This window comes from Diadema antillarum, unplaced genomic scaffold (genome assembly GCF_040938485.1).
Source record: "Diadema antillarum isolate AM-2024a unplaced genomic scaffold, OU_Dant_1.0 seq00000950_RagTag, whole genome shotgun sequence".
In the NCBI taxonomy this organism is placed as follows: Eukaryota; Metazoa; Echinodermata; class Echinoidea; order Diadematoida; family Diadematidae; genus Diadema; species Diadema antillarum.
The window spans coordinates 49,408-71,095 of record NW_027271798.1 but is presented as its reverse complement, the minus strand read 5'-3'; the positions used below and the strand labels follow the sequence as shown (position 1 = coordinate 71,095).

Here is a 21,688-nt window from a genome sequence, read left to right as displayed (position 1 = left end):
CTGAATAAAAAGCAAGAATCTTCTATGAAATCTCCTGGTTTATGTTTAGAAAAGAGTTCAAAGGCAGAACAAAGATAGAGACCAACGATATCACCGATTAGAATAGATATTAGTCCTTAGCCCACTTAAATCAAGACTAGAGTATTTAGTGTATCTCTGTAGGCAATCTTATCAAACATTAGTACAGGTATACATATTCCGCGTAAACATTATTCTTGCCAACTCCTGGTTCATCCTTTACCCGTTCGTCGATTCTTCTTCTTCTTCTCGAGTCACTACGCAGAAAGGAACGTTAGATTCGTCCAGTCCAATGTTGGATGCACTGCCTGGCACAGGGCGTTAGAGCTGCCAGATCCTCCTTTGTGCAAGGCTCTGGTAGAAGTGGACAGACCAGGAGATGTTGCATAGTCTGCTCCTCTCCACACAGGCAGGTGGTGTCATCATTCTCACTATACCCCCACTTTGCTAGGTTAGATTTGCAGCGGCCGACAGCACTTCTTAGGCGATTGCAGCAAGACCAGAAAGGCCATGCCTCACTGGCACCTGATGGTGTAGTTTCCTTAGGGCCGGTAGTAGACACTGTATGCGGTGTATGGGTAAGACGTTCAATCCACATGGATACACGCTGCTTGTCAGGGCTTTTGTTCAGGGCCTTTACAGAATGCATGAAGCTGCGCCTGGATTTTAGCCTCTTTCTTGAATGATCATGATTGAAGAGAGGATGGCGAGGGTCATTTTCTTGCTTCAGCTTTTCCTTCTGGGATGCAACGGTCCTACGGATGCTTGGAGGAGCAATCCCACTCAGTAGGTAGAGGTCTTCAACCTTTGTGGGCTTTAGGCAACCAGTAATAGCACGACATGAAGAGTTTAGAACAGTGTCAATCTTAGTGGCATGAGCTGATCTACTCCAGACAGGTGACGCATACTCAGCTGTAGGGTAGCATAAAGCCAGTGCTGTTGTACGTACCGTCTTCCCGTCAGCACCCCACTTCGTATAAGTGAGCTTTCGGAGGATACTATTCCTTGATGCCACCTTTGCCTTGGTCTTAATGATGTGATCCTTGAAAGTGAGGGACCTGTCAAGTGTCACCCCCAGGTAGACTGGCTTGGATACATGTTGCAGGCGTTTCCCATACCAACTAATCCGTAGTTGACGGCTGGCTTCCCTATTCTTAAGATGAAACACACTGATTTGTGTTTTGTCTGGGTTAGCTCTTAGATGATTGTTGGCATAGTAGGGAATGAGTAAGTCCAGTGCACTGGAGAGGGAGTCCTCTACTTCTTCGAAGGTGTCCTTTTGAGATGCAATGCAAAGGTCATCAGCATAGAGGAAGCGTCTAGTGTCTGGTTGAGTAGGTTGATCGTTTGTGTAGATGTTAAACAACAAAGGGGCAAGCACACTCCCTTGAGGAAGTCCGTTCTTCTGTGTCCTCCATCTACTCTTTCTACCACCGAGGTCTACGAAGAATCTGCGGTTTGATAGCATGTTGCAGATCAACTTTGTGAGTCTAACATCTGAGGTCATCTCATACAGTTTCTTGGCAAGGATACGGTGATTGACTGTGTCGTATGCTGCAGAAAGATCGACAAAGGCAGCACCAGTGATTTTTCTGTTCTCAAAACCATCCTCGATGTACTGCGTGAGGTTCAGTAGTTGTCCTGTACATGATTTTCCCGGTCTGAAACCCGCCTGCTCCGGGATAAGGTGATCATCAACGAACAATGCTATGCGGTTCAGGAGGAGGCGTTCAAACAGCTTGTACATGTGGCAGAGTAGGGATATCGGCCTATAGCTCTTAGGGATGGCAGGGTCTTTGCCAGGTTTCAGTAGAGCAATGACTTTTGCTTTCCTCCACATCTTTGGGATCTTGTTGGACTTAACACATTCGTTGACCATATCAAGAAGCCATCTGCGTGCACCTGGCCCGAAGTGTTTGATCTGTTCCACTAGGACATCATCAAGACCTGCAGCCTTGTTGTTTTTCATAGACTTCATTGCAGATTCCAGTTCACTCATTGTGAATGGCCTTGTGAAACTTGTGGCGTCTTGTGAGGATGCATTAGCAGCTCTGGGAAGTTTAGCCCTCTGAGGACGGTGATTTGGATTTCCCCGGCTATTCAAGAGGAGTTGGTGGGCAACCTGGTCAGCGGTGACTTGCGGCCTTGGCTGCGGCTTTGTGTAGTCATTTCCTAGGATGCGGATGGTCTTCCAGGCTTTCCTGCTACTATGAGTCATATCTGTGCTTTCAATGAGCTCTTGCCATTTCTTCCGCCTTTCTTCAGTGATGGAATTAGCTAAGGCTTCACCAAGCTCAATGGTGTCATCACTAAAAGGGTCATCCTCAAAACGCAAGATGTAGTCATCATATAATGCTTTAGAGTCATCAGTCAAGCCCTGGATGTACCTTGTGCGGCAGCCACGAGGAATGTTATGGCGCGATGATGATTTAACTGATTCTACAAAAGCATCATAATTGTCAGGGGTAGCGGGAAGATCTAGAATAGCAGAGTCTAGGTCATCAGAGAAGCCCTTCCAGTCGGCTTTCTTGAGATTGAAACGTCGCCTGAAGGGAACAGCACGGGGAGGGATGACTGCAGTGATCTTGAGACCTATTGGCCGATGTTGTGTGTGGGGAATGGGATCCAGAACATTCTTCTCACACTGATTGGCAACAATACTGGATGTGAAAATCAGATCTGGGTTGTACCCCCGCCTCCATCGTGAGCTGTTGAAGGAAGGGGGGAGCTTGGCATCATGAATGAGAGACAGCTGGTTGGAGTCTGCCCAGCTCTCGACTAGCTCACCATCTTCATTAGTTTCAGCATAACCCCAATTGACATGATGGCTGTTAAAGTCTCCGATGACAACATTGATGCGACCGCTGGTGACATCAGGGGGAATGTCAAATATGATGGATGGAGGTTTATACACCGAACTGACAGATACTCCCTTGGTGTTGATGGTAATGATTTCAGTGTTATCCGTATCAGAAATAGATATCTTGTCAGCAGACAGCCCATTACGGCTGTCTGCCGTAATGGGCAGTTCGTCGATGATGAAGGTTTCTTACCCAATTTCTCTTCCCTTTCCGCATTTACGAAAAACATGATTTCAAGTTAATGTTTATATGACAGTTATGTATGTATATATATATATATATATATATACGTATACAGTTTTTTTTTCAAACACAGACACTTGTTTAAGGCATTTTATCACCGTCGAGATGTTTCCACGTCATGTGGGATGATTGTAATAGTTTTTTTTTTTGTGATATGGCTTTATATCACGCAGGTTATAGCTGGATACGACAGTGGAAACGACCCGAGACAGTGTCCACACGTCAAGGTTCCCGAGTATACAAAGGAGGTACGATGGTGACTGTTTATTGCTTTAAAGAGCTCAACAGCCACAATCTGGAAAATTCTTGCCCGTGGATGTTGACTTCACGTTGTTTTTCATTTATCACTGGTTTTTTTTTTTCAACTATGGCATAGCTTTATTTTGTAAGACTATACAGTATTATTTAGAGACAAGATAGTATAACAAAAGAAATGACATAACTTGGCTATAAAAATTTGGGGAAACAAAGAAATGTAAAAAGACTACAATAATGATCGTGGTTATAATAAACTTTGTTCGTGCATTGCTTAAAAAGTAGGTAATAACACGCTATGCAAGACTGTCCTATACGACATGGCTCGACACTAACTTTTTTGTTTGGTGGCCCGATGGGGCCACCAAAATCCTAAATTTCAAATTTTTGGTGGCCCGAGAGAAAAATTTGGTGTCCCGAAAAAAACAACAATAAAAAACATTAAAAGTCCTTTTTTTAATGAGTCAAATATTTAAGATTTATGATAGTAAGAATTAGAAGTTGGACATATCTACTCATAAATAAACTTCAACAAACTTGCAACACTCACTCTCAGGCATTCATTCAGTCCTTTTCATCCATCCTTTGAACAAATTTAACTGCTAATTTCCGGCGCAAAAAGTTACGAATTTATTGACATACTTTTCAAAATATTTTGGTGGCTCGAGGCGGGCCACCAAATTTGCCCTTTTTTGAAATTTGGTGGCCCGACTTTCATTTTTGGTGGCCCCGGGCCACCGGGCCACCGTTAGTGTCGAGCCCTGCCTACGATTTTAGTAAATGTAGGACTGAGTATAAACATTAGCGTTGTCATAGTGATTCTGACAAGTCGCAGTCAACACCAGAGTCAATATGCCAGCAAATTTGGATTTTTTACAGGGTTCTAATGTACATGCTCATGACTGTAACTGTGCTGGATTTTCTTTTGAAAGGTGAGCGCTGATTAGCTCTTCACTGCCTCTCAATATCGATATTTTTGTAAGATTGACATGATTACTTAGAGTGAGGTTAGGCCTGATGAGCTTACGATGCTAACTCCCACACTGTATGTCTTGGCAAGAACGAAGCAAAGGTTGGCATTAGGATCAGAAAGTTCCAGTGCTGAAATGTTTATTTGTTTGTTTATTTGTATTTCTCTGTGTATATAGCTCAGCGGTGGTTCGGTAACTGGTATGAAGATAGGCCTGTTGCGCGAGGGGTTCAGAACTCCGATGGCACAGATGGACGTTAATTCCCTGGTCGAGGAGACAGTCTTACGTCTTAGAGGAATGGGAGTGGTGGTTCGAGAAATCTCTGTTCCTCTGCATGCTCACGGTATGTTTTCAGACATATAATTACCATATTTATACCAAAATTTTCATTTTTCTTAAGAATTGCAAGATGTCAAAAGAGTGCTCAAACACTGCCTTCTATATTTGATACTGTGACCGATTCGGCTGCTTAATTCTCCTGCATTTTCATTTTAATTGCATGTTATTTATTTATTTATTTTTGTTTGTTTGTTTTTTAGTTCACACTCACCGGATCGTTCCAACATCCCTGACACCCAATCATGTATTTTGTGTGTAAAATTACGCCACAATCTAATGTTTCACCATGCGGCGGTATTCAGATTTTAAATAAAGCAGTAATGTATGCGTATTATGTTATGCATACGTTACATACCTTACACAATGGTCTTACACAAGGCATTTACACATACACATTATTATTTATTAATACTTTTTTTTTTCATGTAATCTTGTACCCTACTATCAGGCCTACTGTGTTGTTAATTTAAAGTGGAATTTTGTAAACATTTTCCAGCACCCGGTATATGGAGCTGCATTGGTGAGGGGATTTACGAAACCGTCATTCGTCATGGAGGCAAGTTCATATTTTACTTCAATTTAATCAAAAACGGCCGACGTCATTTTCGTCATTTTCGTCATTTCAGTCAGATCATGCAGGCATACATCAAAATATTTCATCATGACTCTGCTGATGCAGAAAACACTAAGCCAGAACGACCGTAAGAACTCGATTATATTAAATGGGTTAGTCAAATACCGGTTAGTGATTGGCTAAACACAGTCACGTGATGGAGGTACACTCGTTATGTTCGCCCATGGGCGAACATTCTTTGTAATGTTCTCCCATGGGAAAACATTTTCACGTAACAAATGACAGAAGGCCTAGGACCGCGCGCGCACAGTACATTTGGCTCTGCGCGAGCGATCGATCCAGTGCGTTGTGCTGCTGGTGGTGGCGGTGGTTGACGTTGACGTATTTGACGTATTTGACTAACCCATATAATCAGAGGCGTAAATCCCGGGGGGGGGGGGGGTGGCCTGTACCATGGGCGTAAATCCCGGGGGGGGGGGGGGATGGGGGGATATATCCCCCCCCCCCACTTTTGAAGGAGGGGGGGATGGCCTGTACAAATATCCCCCCCCCTGAAATTCTCCCAAGAAAAAGATGTAGGAACAAAAAAACAAACAAACAAAAAGAAATGTGGTGATGTTGATTTCAGCATGATGGATTATTGCATAGCCTATAATCTAGGCGGAGAATGCAGTTATTGTCTTTGTAATTTGCTGAAACGTATGATGCAGCGAGATAATTGTCTTTGCCAAGCGATACATCTGATGGGGCGAGACTACGAACAGTGGACGCATCTACCGCGTCCGCTAGGCGCCACGATCGCAGTTTTTTTTTTTTTTCGTGTAAGAAGACTGCCACCGATTAAAAAAAAGAAAACAACGACAAACAACTGGATCATAGGCGGCGTATTCGCGCGCATCCACTGTTCGTAGTCTCGTCGCATCAGACCAGCTGCATCCCCACCTAGGTTATAGGCTATATACTGTAATGCATGAGCCATGACGTTCGCACGCCCGCCTCGTGACGAGAGCATACTGCTGAACAGTGCTAGCAGCGCTCGCGTACTTCTCTCGCACGCCAATGCATGTAGAGCAATATCGACCGTAATGCATGCTTCGGATGTTGAACTACTGGTAGCCACACAACCAGATGGCAAGCAGCTGCATGCAACCAGGGAGGTGCTCTTCCCACCTCCTTGATGCAACACAGTCTGTAGGGCCATCGACGTAGGCGTGAACGAGTGCACCATGCCGTGCGCGATACGACTCACGTCGAGCTCCGCATGAATTACCCAAAGATCTAAAATTTTAGATAACAAACGAGTTCGTGAACAGCCTTGTACGAGTTTCAGTCGTAGGAATTGCAACACATTTACCCTCTCCATATTGGCAGTGATTTTGCTCAGTTAGTATAATTCGTTTGCCTCCAGAAAAAACAAAAGGAACGCGTGTCGATTCCCATATTTTGCCATATGCAAGTACCTCCTTTAGTCTAATGAACATTGCTTTAGATTAATGGTTCAGACCTATTAATCAGATTTCTTTTTGTTTTCATGGGAGATGTGCAAAAAGCACTAGAAAGTTCACCTGTTGACAAACATACATCAATAGATTAATAAGACAAGTTTATTCGCAGCCAATTTTACTGATATACAACATTCATCTCACGAACAGAAAAATGCATTCTTTAATCCCTAATTAAACAATCCCACAGAAAAGGCAAGACATATTATCAACAGTTTGCCAGAATAGTACGAAAAGTTTTATACACTTCTGGGATTGAAATTTCCCCAGATTACATCATAAATGTGTTTACGAGATATTTGTTGCTGCCAGTAATTACCAGCAGTTGCGCCCGGTGCGCCCCCATCCTTTAATTTCCAAAGCGAAAAAAGTACAGCTACAAACGGCAGTTTTTGGACTGTAAAATGTCAAAATTTCAAGCTCGCTCGCTTCGCTCGCTCGCATTGAATCGTCATGCCATTCTCCTGATGTTGCTGCCGGGTAATTGCCAGCAGTTGCGCCCGGTGCGCCCCCCTTATTTTTCAAAGCGAAGAGAAACACTTCCCTGCTCGCATTTAATCGATATGTCATTCTCCTGATGTTGCTGCCAGTAATTGCCAGCAGTTGCGCCCGGTGCGCCCCCATCCCCTTCATTTCCTAAGCGAAAAAATATAGCTACAAACTGCCGTTTTGGGACTGTACAATGTCAAAATTTTCAAGCTCGCTTGCTTCGCTCGCTCGCATTTAATCGTCATGCCATTCTCCCAATGTTGCTGCCGAGTAATTACCAGCAGTTGCGCCCGGTGCGTCCCCCCTCCCTTATTTTTCAAAGCGAAAAAGATATAGCTACAAACGGCAGTTTTGGGACTGTGAAATGTCAAAATTTTCAAGCTCGCTCGCATTTAATCCTTATGTCATTCTTCTGATGTTGCTGCCAGTAATTGTCAGCAGTTGCGCCCGGTACACCCCCACCCCCTTAATTTCCTAAGCGAAAAAATATAGCTACAAACTGCCGTTTTTGGACTGTACAGTGTCAAAATTTTCAAGCTCGCCTGCTTCGCTCGCTCGCATTTAATCGCTATGCTATTCTCCTGATGTTGCTGCCGAGTAATTGCCAGCAGTTGCTCTCGGTGCCCCCCCCCCCTTAATTTTCAAAGCGAAAAAATGTAGCTACAAAAAGCAGTTTTGGGACTGTAAAATGTCAAAATTTTCAAGCTCGGTCGCTTCGCTCGCTCGCATTTAATCGTCATGCCATGCTATGCTATTCTCCTGATGTTGCTGCCGAGTAATTGCCGGCAGTTGCTCCCGGTGCCCCCCCCCCCCTATTTTTCAGAGCGAAAAAAATATATAGCTACAAACGGCAGTTTGGGGACTGTAAGATGTCAAAATTTTCAAGCTCTCTCGAATCAGGGAGGTGGGAAGAGAAACACCTCCCTGCTCGCATTTAATCGATATGTCATTCTCCTGATGTTGCTGCCAGTAATTGCCAGCAGTTGCGCCCGGTGCGCCCCCACCCCCTTCATTTCCTAAAGTACAGCTGCAAACGGCAGTTTTTGGACTGTAAAATGTCAAAATTTTCAAGCTCGTTCGCTTCGCTCGCTCGCATTTAATCGTCATGCCATTCTCCCGATGTTGCTGCCGAGTAATTACCAGCAGTTGCGCCCGGTGCGCCCCCCCCCTTATTTTTCAAAGCGAAAAAGATATAGCTACAAACGGCAGTTTTTGGACTGTGAAATGTCAAAATTTTCAAGCTCGCTCGCATTTAATCCTTATGTCATTCTTCTGATGTTGCTGCCAGTAATTGTCAGCAGTTGCGCCCGGTGCACCCCCACCCCCCTTAATTTCCTAAGCGAAAAAATATAGCTACAAGCTGCCGTTTTGGGACTGTACAATGTCAAAATTTCAAGCTCGCTTGCTTCGCTCGCTCGCATTTAATCGCTATGCTATTCTCCTGATGTTGCTGCCGAGTAATTGCCAACAGTTGCTCCCGGTGCCCCCCCCCCCCTTAATTTTCAAAGCGAAAAAATGTAGCTACAAAAAGCAGTTTTGGGACTGTAAAATGTCAACATTTTCAAGCTCGCTCGCTTCGCTCGCTCGCATTTAATCGTCATGCCATTCTCCCAATGTTGCTGCCGAGTAATTACCAGCAGTTGCGCCCGGTGCGCCCCCTTTCAAAGCGAAAAAGATATAGCTTCAAACGGCAGTTTTTGGACTGTGAAATGTCAAAATTTTCAAGCTCGCTCGCATATAATCTTTATGTCATTCTCCTGATGTTGCTGCCAGTAATTGCCAGCAGTTGCGCCCGGTGCGCCCCACCCCCCTTAATTTCTTAAGCGAAAAAATATAGCTACAAACTGCCGTTTTGGGACTGTACAATGTCAAAATTTTCAAGCTCGCTTGCTTCGCTCGCTCGCATTAATCGCTATGCTATTCTCCTGATGTTGCTGCCGAGTAATTGCAAGCGAAAAAATGTAGCTACAAAAAGCAGTTTGGGGACTGTAAAATGTCAAAATTTTCACTTTATTTTGGGATATCTCAGCCATTTCAAAACTAATTTTCATAGAATAAACTTTTGATACCCCTTAGAACTGCATGCTCTTTGACATCTCATAGAGTAGTTTCTGAATATCTAGCAAAACGTTAAAAGCTAAATCTTTACCTCGACCAGAACTGAAACTCCCTACATGTATAATATGAAAATCTCCTTTGATTTGAATTGTAAGCGTAATTGATGATAAAATGATTACATTGACTTTCAGGTAGCAGTAAACTGTGATTGAATTGAGTACTATCTTATGCTGTATTAAAACGATAGTACAGTATTGGTGGAGATGAGAATTGGGCTTTTAACTTTTTGCAAGATGCCAAGAAAACATGAACGAAATAGTACTGGACATATCATTTTGAGAGGAATTTATAGTTTATTTGATGAAAATCAGGTTTGGAATGACTGAAACATCAAAAAACAAAGTACATTGTAAAACAAAGCGATCATAATAAAGTGTGGGTCCCACACTTATTAGAATCGCTCTGTTTTGGATATTTCAGCCATTTCAAAACCAATTTTCATCAAATAAACATTGAATTCCTCATGGAATAACATGCTCTTTCATAATTTATAAGAGGTTTCTTATTATCTCACCAAAAACTATTGAAACCTGAAATTAGATCTCAACCAAAACTGTACGATCCCTTTAATGTGCTACATGCAGTTAAATCCATAGATCTATTTTTTTATGTACCTAGATTGTATTCAAATCCTGTATGTGCTGCAAAAGACATTGCATTCATGGATGCCTCTTATGTGCTGAATGCAAGTTACTCTTGCTAGACCCTACTATGTTATAGGTTGCCAATCCTAGTGCTGTTCTGTAGGGAGTCTAGGACTACTGAAACTGAAGACTACCATCTGTTATTGTAGATGTGCTGATGCAATTATTGTTCATATCTACTTTTTTTTGCATTTAATGGATTAAGATTCTCTTTAAATCCTATATGTGCTGCAAAAGGCATTGCATTCATGAGTGCCTCTTATGTGCTAAATGCAAATGACTCTTGCTAGACCCTAAGTTTAATCCTACCATGTTGTTAGGTTGCCTATCCTAGTGCCTTTCTGTAGGGAGTAACAATTCTAGTGTTGAGGCTTTTCCTCGGTTCACTGATACTCCTGATACTAGGCACCGTGTTTCTTATTTATCACTTGTGTATGACCAGGAAATCTGTATTCGTACGTCCTACTAGGGCTGTTGGACTTCAGCCACGATCTTCGAAACGTACTAGCCCAGAATTCTTCTGTCAGGTCATATTCACGGGTTATACTCACTTTCAGGATCAGAAGTTGTAGAACAAGATGCAGGGATTTCACTCAGCTCAGGATCAGCAGTTCTTGAAATGGTGTGATAACTGATAACAGCTCAGGATCAATTGACTTTGTGTCATGATCTTTCCATATTTATATTGTCTTGGAGAATCCCAGACACATTTCCAATTTCCAATCATACATCTTCCCGGTAAAATAGACCAATCAACATGAAGAAGCATTGCTATCACTTCCTTTTGTCTCTTTACTTTATGTAAAATAGGATTCAGTGCTCCTCAGAATTTTACCATGTTCAGTGAGCCAGCCAATCACAGCTTTCCTCCAATCATACATCTTCCCGGTAAAATAGACCAATCAACATGAAGAAGCATTGCTATCACTTCCTTTTGTCTCTTTACTATATGCAAAATAGGATTCAGTGCTCCTCAGACACTCAGTGAGCCAGCCAATCACAGCTTTCCTCCAATCATGCATTTTCCCGGTAAAATAGACCAATCAACATGAAGAAGCAGTGCTATCACTTGCATTTGACTCGATTGTATGCATAATAGGATTGATTGTTCCCCAGAATCTTACAGTGTTCACTGAGCCAGCCAATCACAGCTTTCATCCAATCATACATCTTCCCAGTAAAATAGACCAATCAACTCAAAGAAGCATTCTGCCCTAATTTGGCAAAAGGGAAGCAAATGACATGTTTATGAATGTTGACTTTTTCATTGATTTGGCAAATGTAAGGCATGCTCTATTTACCTGGAAAATCCAAAAGTTATAAGATATTTGGGTTGCAAAAGGAAGCAAGTGCAGATAATGCATGAAAAGAATTGGCAAAAGGAAGCAAGTTACAACCTCATGACATGATTGTTACTTGCTTCCCTTTGCCAAATCATTTATATTTACACACAATCTAAAATACTTTGGCAAAAGGGAGCAAGTAACATCCTTCTGATATGATTGCCACTTGCTTCCTTTGCCAATCTTCTTATGTTTGCTACAAATCTAGAGTACTTTGGCAAAAGGAAGCAAGTAACATTCTCATGATATGATTGTCACTTGCTTCCTTTTGCCAGATTTTTCATGTTTCCTAAAAATCTGAAATACTTTGGCGAAAAGAAGGAAGTTACAGCCTCATGATTTGATTGTCACTTGCCCCCTTTTGCCAAATCATTTAATAATATAATTGCACACAATCTAAAATACTTCGTCAAAAGGAAGCAAGTGACATCCTTATGATACGATTGTCACTTGCTTCCTTTTGCCAATTTTTTATGTTTGCTACAAATCTATAATACTTTGGCAAAAGGAAGCAAGAAACATACTCATGATATGATTGTCACATGCATCCTTTTGCCAGATTTTTCATGTTTGCTACAAATCTATAATACTTTGGCAACAGGAAGCAAGTTACATAATAATGAGATTCCATGGGAATATCAAATTCTTTGAATTGTCATAACAAGCATCACTATATGACTTGCATGAATACCAACATTATTTCTCATCACAAATTTTCATGCTGAAAGCCCTATACCCCCAAAAATTATTTTCTTCATTTGTACATGTAACATTTTTACTCTATGTCACTTGCTTCCTTTTGCCAAAGTAGGGCAGCATTGCTATCACTTGCATTTGTCTCTTTATTTTATGCAAAGTAGGATGCAATGCTCCACAGAATTTTACCATGTTCACTGAGCCAGCCAATCACAGCTCTCATCCAATCATACATTTTCCCGGTAAAATAGACCAATGCAAGTGTTAGCAATGCTTCTTTGTGTTTATTGGTCTATTTTTCTGGGAAGATGTGTGATTGGCTGGCTCACTCAACATGGATACATTCTGGGGAACATTGAATCCTACTTTCCATCGATAGAGTTGAATGCAAGTGATAGCAATGCTTCTTCATTCTGATTGGTCTATTTTACCGGGAAGATGTGTGATTGGATGAAAGCTGTAATTGGCTGGCTCACTGAACATGGTAAATTTCTGGGGAACATTGAATCCTACTTTGCATGCAATAGAGTCAAATGCAAGTGATAGCAATCCTTCTTCATGCTGATTGGTCTATTTTACCGGGAAGATGCATGATTGGAGGAAAGCTGTGATTGGCTGGCTCACTGAGTGTCTGAGGAGCACTGAATCCTATTTTACATATTAAGAGACAAATGCAAGTGACAGCAGTGCCTCTTCGTGATGATTGGTTGGTTTTACCAGGAAGATTTATGATTGGAAGTTGGAAATGTGTCTAGGATTCTTCCAGACACTATAAATGTGGGAAGATCGTGACACAAAATCATTTGATCCTGAGCTGTTAGCAGTTGTTACACTGTTACAAGAATTGTTGATCCTGAGATGAGTGAAATCCCTGTATCTTGTTCTACAACTTCTGATCCTGAAAGTGAGTATAACCCGTGAATATGACCTGACAGAAGAATTCTGGGCTAGTACGTTTTGAAGATCGTGGCTGAAGTCCAACAGCCCTAGTAGGACGTATTAATACAGATTTCCTGGTCATACACAAGTGATAAATTAGAAACACGGTGCCTAGTATCAGGAGTATCAGTGAACCGAGGAAAAGCCTCAACACTAGAATTGTTACTCCCTACAGAACGGCACTAGGATAGGCAACCTAACAACATGGTAGGATTAAACTTAGGGTCTAGCAAGAGTCATTTGCATTCAGCACGTAAGAGGCACCCATGAATGCAATGCCTTTTGCAGCACATATAGGATTTAAAGAGAATCTAAATCCAAAAAGAAATAGATCTGAACCGTAATTTGATCAGCACATCTACAGTTGTACAATAGCAGATAGTAGTCTTCAGTTTCAGTAGTGACTCATTACACTTACAGAACAGCACCAGGATTGGCGACCATACTATATGGTAGGGTTAAACTTGCATGTGTAGGTTTAGCAATAGCTCATTTACATTTAGCGTGTAATAAGCATCCATGAATGCAATGTCTTGAATTGCATCACAAACAGGATATGGAGTAGGCCAAATGCATAAAAGATCAATAGCAAATGCTTTTGCTAGCCTTATGCTTGAAACAAGGAATTGCTTGTGAGCAAAAGCTTTTGCCAGCAAGCACAAGCGATTTCTTACTGCTCGTTAGCAATTGCTCTGGGACCAAGCATTTGCTTTAAAATATATACGTAAAACATAGCTCTCTCTTTTTTTTTCTAGCAATTGTCTGTGGTTTTCTATGTTCTGTAAAATGAGCTTGAGCTTTGGCTTAACTGGGATATTTGCTTTTAAACATCATTTTCACATTTATAAAAGAAGAGCCAGAGTTCTGCAGGAAAAGCATAAATCTACGAAGAAATTTCTTCTAAGACATGGAAAGAAACTTTTTTGCTTCAACGAAAGGGGAGGGTCCACTGCTTAGCATACAAAATGTGACTAGAAATGGGTAGGACATCTAACATCTGTGGAAAGCAAGGAGACCTCTCTCAATGTGCAACCTGATGGGATTCAGCCAGTAGGTGTGTGCTCTTGTGTGTGCGCGCGCGTGTGTGTGTGTGTGTGTATGCATTTATGACTGTTATTTTATAGCTCTTCTGCTATGTCAGTAAATACACACACCCTTTCATATACATGCTATCATACCTGCCTTTGTTCTTGTGTTCCCACAGGCATGATGTCCTTTTGTTGAAATCACAAACAATAACTTGTGCAGGGCAATCACAAGATTTAATTACAGGCTTGGGCTTTCTTTTGCTTGACAAGCTTGTAATTGTGCTTGAAGCAATTGCTTGCAAGCAATTGCTACTTTTATGCAAAATAAAATGACAAGCAGCCAGTGGTAGTCTTATCAAATGTCTTAGTATAATTTTCAATGTCAGGATTCTATATAGTACTGAAATTTCACTAGTTTTTCCATCGTTTTTGTATGTAATGGCTAAAAATATCCCCGAAAAACATACATATTTGGGTATACAATATAAGATGTCAAGCATAGAGTCAAAGATAAAATGCTCAAGCTTTTGAAAATGTAGCAATTTTGCTGAAAATTGTCATGATATGCCTTTCATTACTAAACTGGACCTTAACAATGCACAGCAAGGTCAATCATTAAACTTTTCAAAATTCCCAAATAATTGCACTCTGCAAAGACTTACTAGTAGTCCGCATAAAAATGTATGTACTTCAAGGAATGCGCCTCTCAACAAATTTGTGATATGCCATCAAACATGTGACTGCAATTTCTTGCTAATCTTGTGATACTCTTGTCTGGTATTTTTAAGATAAACTGTATATCTAGTGACAGAATAATGCAAATTTGCGGAGGCATACCTGTCGCCATAGCGACATTTCTAGTTTTTCTTTTTATTTCTTTTGTTCAAACGTAAAAAAAAAAAAGAATGGGGGTGCGGCAATCTTTTGTAAAGGGGCCTCCCCTTTACGGAATTCCTGGTTCCGCCCCATGCAATGCAAACAATGAGATTTGCCAAAAACTTGTGGTTGACGCAGTCGCGGGTGGAGAGGGGGGGGGGGGGCGGTATACCCCCTCATCGTCTCTATTTTTGTTAGCACGAGAGAAGTTAAATAAAAAAAAAAAAAAAAAAGGAGAGGTGGCTTGCGCAGGCATTTGATTTTTTTTAAAGGCGTCTCCCCTTTGTGGAATTCCTAGACCCGCCCCTATAGTGCAATCGCGGATCAAGAGGGGCGCATTCCTCTCTGCTGCCTTCTTTCATTTTTTTTAAACAAAAGAAATAAAAAAGAAAAAAACGGGGTGAGGCAGTTCTAACTTTGTAAAGGTGGCTCCCCTTTACGAAACTCCTGGATCCGCCCCTGTGACGCGTTATGACATTTGTGGTTAATCCAATATTGATATTTGTGGTTGACGCAATCGCGGATTTAGAGGGGGCGCATCCCCCTTTAGTGCCCCTTCTCTTTATTTTTTTTTTCAACACAACAAAAATAAAAATAAGAAAATGGGGTGGGGGCGAAGGTCGCGCCAGCCTTTTATTTTGTAAAGCCGCCTCCCCTTTACGGAATTCCTAGATCCGCCCCCGTAATGCAAGCAATGAGTTTGGATATTTGTGGTTGACGCAATCATGGATCGAGAGGGGGTGCTTCCCCCTTTGGTTCCCCCTCACTATAGTATGTTAAAACAGAAATAAAGATAAGAAAATGGGGGGAGGGGTCACGCCAGCCTTTGATTTTTTTTTTAAGGCGCCCCTCCCCTTTACGGAATTCCTGGATCCACCCCTGTGACGCGTTAGGACATTTGCAGTTAGTTTGAAAATTTTGACATCTGTGGTCGACGCATTATGACATTTGTGGTTAATCCCCGATTTTGACATTTGCGGTTGACGCAATCGCGGATTGAGAGGGGGTGCATCCCCCATTAGTGCACAATCTCTTTATTTCGTCAACACAACAGAAATGAAAAGAAGAAAATAGGGGAGGGGGAGGGTCGCGCAAGACTTTTACTTTGCAATGCCGCCTCCCCTTTACGAAATTCCTGGATCCGCCCCTGTAATGCAAGCAATGAGTTTGGTCATTTGTGCTTATTAAAACAACATAGATAAAAAGAAGAATATGGGGGGGGGGGGTGCGGTAGCCTTTAATTTGTAAAGCCGCCTCCCCTTTACGAAATTCCTGGATCCGCCCCCGTAATGCAAGCAATGAGTTTTGATATTTGTGGTTGACGCAATGATGGGTCGAGAGGAGGCGCATCCCCCTGTGGTGCACTCTCACTCTAATTATTAGGTTAAAACAACAGAAACAAAAATAAGAAATGGGGGGGGGGGGAGTGTCGCCAGCCTTTGATTTTGTAAAGGCGCCCCCCCCCCCTTTACGGAATTCCTGGATTCCCCCCCCCCCCCTGTGACGCGTTATGACATTTGTGGTCGACGTGTTATTGCATTTGTGGTTAATCCCCGATTTTGACTTGTGGTTGACGCAATCGTGGATTGAGAGGGGGCGCATCCCCCTTTAGTGCCCCTCTCCTTATTTCGTCAAAGAAGGTCGCGCCAGCCTTTGACTTTGTAAAGATGCCTCCCCTTTGCAAAATTCCTGAGTCCGCCCCTGTAATGCAAGCAATGAGTTTTTCCATAATGTGGTTGACGCAATGATGGATCGAGAGGGGGCGCTTCCCCCTCTCGTGTACCCTCACTAACAGAAACAAAAATAAGAAATGGGGGTCGCGCCAGCCTTTGAATTTGTAAAGGCCCCCCTTTTTTACGGAATTCATGGATGCGCCCCTGTGTCGCGTTATGACATTTTGTGGTCGACGTGTTATGACATTTGTGGTTAATCCAATATTGATATTTGTGGTTGACGCAATCGCGGATTTAGAGGGGGCGCACCCCCCTTTAGTGCCCCCCTCTCTTTATTTTGTGAACACAACAGAAATAAAAATAAGAAAATGGGGGGGGGGGGGGGGGGGGGCCGAGGGTCGCGCCAGCCTTTGATTTTGAAAAGGCACCTCCCCTTTATGGAATTCCTCGATCCCCCCCCCCCCCCCTTGTGACGCGTCATGACATTTTGCAGAAAATGTGGAAATTTTGACATTTGTCGTCGACGTATTAGGACATTAGTGGTTAATCCGATTTTAACATTTGTCGTCGACGTGTTATGACATTTGCAGTAAAAATGGAAAATTTTGACATTTGTCGTCGACGTGTTATGACATTAGTGGTTGATCCGATTTTGACATTTGTCGTCGACGTGTTATGACATAAGTGGTTGTTTTGACATTTGTCGTCGACGTGTTATGACATTAGTGGTTGTTTGACATTTGTCGTCGACGCGTTATGACATTAGTGGTTTGTTTTGTCATTTGTCGTCGACGTGTTATGACATTAGTGGTTGTTTTGACATTAGTGGGCGATTTTGACATGAGTGGGCTCTACAGGGGCACCAAGCTTCTCCACCCCATCCCTCCCAAGGCTGCGCCGGTCCAGTTATGGGCTTGTAATCGTGGTAATGGTGACTATCGCCGATCATCCCCCACTCCTCAGTACGGATTTACGCCGTTGCATATAATATAACTGATGATGACTTTTGTTGTCGGGAACATGTACCAAACGTTCCACCCTCAGGGTCTGAAATACTATTTTGGGAGGCCATAAGTCCCTCGACTTCGTCTCGGGACTTATAACCTCCCTCAATAGCATTTCAAACCCTTCGGGCCGGAACATTCGATATGTTCCCTCACCCGCCAGTCATCATCTATATAATACTGCCCTCTCTTATCCTGACGCCTCTAAGAAGTGAAGACCACCCCCCCCCCCCCCGAAAAAAAAAAGTGATTTTAAACACTACAATGAAAACTCCAACAAACCCACGCAATTTATCTATGCTATTTCCTACAAAAACATGCGATGAATTTACAGTAAAATGCTTCAGTTGCATAATTACGATTTCATTTTGGCTAGCATAAAATACGATTCTGTTGTGGTGTGCACGACCTACGTAGCTACCACTGTGTTGGCAGCTTACAAAATGCAATCATAAACATTGTTTCTCCATATCAGGCCAAATCGCTTGTACAGACGGGGTCGGACTGTTCGGGCCATTTTAAAGCTACAAAAGAGCCCCCCCCCCCTCCCCCCCCCCGCACAAACACAATAAGAGGGTAAAAATGGTAACGGATGTTATTACATGTAGACAACGAGTGAATCAAATGTCCTGGTCTTGATAAGCGGGTGGTGTTGTTGCAGATGCACAAATGTTTTGAAAACAGTATTGTTTTGTTTCTGGTCTATAGAACAGCTCTCCGTTTGTGATACAGTACTACAGTAGTATAAAAATCAGTCTCGAATAAGACCCTTATGTTGCGTTATGTAATGTCATCCAAGTCCTGCAGCAATAAGGCCAGTGATAATAAGTACGAACAAGTTGCCGCTAATGAACAGGATGCCGTTTCTTTCCAGGTGCCGGAAGTGGCCACACCGGGTTCTACCCCACGAGCTTTGTGACTGAAAGTGGCAAGATGTTCGCATCGAGTCCCAATAACATATCTAATCAAATGAAGGTATAGCTACAGCGCAATTCGTACCCTCTTTTCAGATTTGAAGTTATTCTATACAGTTGATATACAATGAACCGTTATTTTTTTTATTTGGCTACGCAGGGCGGCATATCCCCAGTAACGTTACTTTCTCTCTGAGAGGTATTTGCATAGCTCAAGTGCCAAAGATTAGTTGGAGGTTACATTCCCACTACGTTTGCAACCCTGAGTGATTCTGTAGCCATAGAAAGTACACTCTATATAGTCAACCTCGCACAAATTGGCTAAGTGGAAGGAAAAAATCTGTCAAAATAGTTAAACGCATGTGTTAATTCTACCGTTATTGTGTAAGTCGAAATTTAAGTAAATCGATTGTTTGTCTTTTTAATGCGACTTTCTCAATGCGAGTTTGATTGTATATCACCAGAACACTGCAGGATTTCATGTACGTATGCTCTGGCGCAAAGTGTAAAGTTCGGTAAAACGTATTGCATTTTTCTTATTAATTTTGATACTTTATAATTCATATTTTTGCGTATTCGTAGGGATATTAATGGTGTCGACGCTCAACGCGGAGAGGCGTGTAGGGACTTACGTGTACACAAAAGAAAAAGTCTTCAGATCTCGTTCTCAGATACATGCTTTGTTTTTCGATATGTAAATACATCGGCAGCTATAATTGTGACATGATACGTGAATGATACTTGCTTACATAAAAGTGTGTGTGTATATTAATATTCAAGTTTATTTATCAAAGCTTTTTGACCCGGCCATGCAGCAAGGGCCCAATACCCATACACGAGACCAGCTAGGGAGCTACTGTTACTTAAAGGTAGGGGATACCTTTTACAGACCTCCCAAAATGCAGCAAAACATTACATATGAACCTCAGGGGACTTGCTTAGGCCACTGCTTAGAAATTTGGAAGTCAACAGTTATCTAAAATTTGAATAATGCACAAAAACTCAACTACTCAGTAGTTCTGTGTGTCAGCCACACTTAAGCCTTTTTTGTTGCATTCTTCTGTATTTGTGATCTATAAACACAAATCTAAAAGTACAAGAGCTGATGTAATAACATATATAGAGTGTGTGGTAAGAATGTACAATTGTATATAGAAATGTTTGTAAGTGTTGATAAACTTTCTTCACAAAATATACATGATGGACACACATGCAGTACATGGGTCTGCAAAGGTAGCCTAGTAATGTACTGGAATTTACGGTGAGCCCCGAAAACAATTCAATTCAAAATCTAACCGTCAAAAAAATGTACTAAATGTTACCTTCCACTTTCAATACTTTATGGAAGTTTCTAAAATGATATTCTCTTCAACATGCCACTGTATTTATACAACTCTTCATTTAAGGCGTGCAAATGGGATTCCCTACCTTTAAAGGAGCTCTCTGGCAAAATATGACTTCCATATTTCGCATGAAATCTGCTGAATATCAGAAATGATATTCGCCTTGAGTAAGATCTGGACCGCAATGTTCATAATTATATCATTTGAATTTTAGTTGCTTCTCATGAAAGCCGAGTACATGAAGAGGAACTACCGTGGTCTTGTGTATGCTAGAGGGCGCAATCTTGCCAAGCTTCTCCGGAGTGGCTATGATCAAGCATTGAAAGAAGTGGACATTTTAGCACTCCCGACCATTCCCTTCACCGCCACCAAACTCCTCACCCAGGCAGACAGTCTCGCAGGTAGGCCTCAGCAGTCAAATCATATTTTGGCCAAACGCCCTCAGTGTTCAACATCTGTTGAATTTAATCTCGAGCTTCTAGAATCTTGCTCCAATCTTGCCTAAACTAGTGTGAATCGTCTAGGCAATTAACAGGCCTTATTTTGTGATTTCAACCAGGTTTTGAATTTCTGTACCACTTGTTGTGTGACAAACTTCATTTTTAATCATTTTTGCACCCTAATTTGAATCATTAGAGAAAAATTCAATGGGATTACCCTGCACCACAGAGTCAAGTATATATAATGCATGTATACCAAGTGTAAGATTTACTGTCGTTTGTGTCATTTTACTCGCGTCTACAAGACTTTAGAAGTAACAATATGGAATTTACAGTATACAGTCATATAACTCGCAGGTTTCAAAGGGTTGGTCTCAGTATTGTCCTGGTACACAAAGTACGTCTAAATTCTTTGAGCCGAGTAGGTTCATATAATTCAGAGGTAAGCCTACTACGTGTACACGATTCCTTGCGTCTCACGGGAAAAAAAAACAGCAACTGTGAGTTATCTGTTTTATAAAATGGGTCAATAATTCATAAGTGCTGTCTAGTTTACCGAATGCATGGAAAAATCATACGTCTGGTAATAACGCGATGCACTATTATGGGAATGGCATAACTGGAAAGGAAAAATTCACACAGTTAGTGAGAAATGATTACGTGTCAATTGACCAATCAAGTTGCAAGAATGCACTAACTTATGTTACAATAAGTTTTGTTCATGTATTTTTCATCAATCACAGAATATCATAAGAGAGCATCTGAGGTCAATATCAACACGATGCCTTTCAACCTGACGGGTCATCCCGCCATCAGCGTCAACGCCGGATTCCTGGACGGCTTACCTGTTGGACTCATGCTGGTAGGAAGGCACTTTGAAGACACCACCGTCCTCAGGGCCGCTCAGGCTGTAGAAGCCGTGACCGATCCCGTAGACATAAGTACGCCAAATATATGAAACGCCGTCAAGTCCAAGACATGTTCATGCTTCATGACGACATATTTTACAGTCGTATATACATGTATAGGAGTAATGGACTGCTTGTGATGTGGAGTACTCGGGAATATGCATTATATTCATCTAAGGGTCATATCCGTGGTGGATTCTTACTGTATTCCAACGCACGGCAATTTATATAGACATCTGAAATGAGGTAATCAAATACCCATCATTTATTATGCTGTTCTCTAGGAAGCATGCAAAGAACATGTAGCTATGTAGCTGTGTCTCATAGTTCACCAGCGCATACCAGAAGGTCATTGCTAACCTTCTCGCTGGCAAGGAATGCCTTGGGTCCCTTAATGTATTGTTCTGAAATTGTGTTCATAGTCTCATGCTGTACCTGTTTTGTAACTGGGGGATAAGCAATGACCTTTTCTAAAATCTTTATTTATGCATATACCAACTTGCCCTTTGT

At 41.9% G+C, this 21,688-nt stretch overlaps 1 protein-coding gene across 1 annotated transcript in view; it reads left to right on the top strand.

The window, feature by feature from the left end:
• The window catches only part of LOC139741744 (amidase-like), a 31,066-nt gene extending 9,838 nt beyond the window's left edge, over window positions 1–21,228 (top strand). The window contains exons 7-12 of the mRNA XM_071652329.1: window positions 3,296–3,370; window positions 4,526–4,691; window positions 5,184–5,243; window positions 18,448–18,548; window positions 20,045–20,231; window positions 21,014–21,228. Coding sequence (XP_071508430.1) covers window positions 3,296–3,370; window positions 4,526–4,691; window positions 5,184–5,243; window positions 18,448–18,548; window positions 20,045–20,231; window positions 21,014–21,228 — 804 coding nt within the window. The remainder of the gene's footprint in view (window positions 1–3,295; window positions 3,371–4,525; window positions 4,692–5,183; window positions 5,244–18,447; window positions 18,549–20,044; window positions 20,232–21,013) is intronic.
• Window positions 21,229–21,688: the final 460 nt, after the last annotated feature.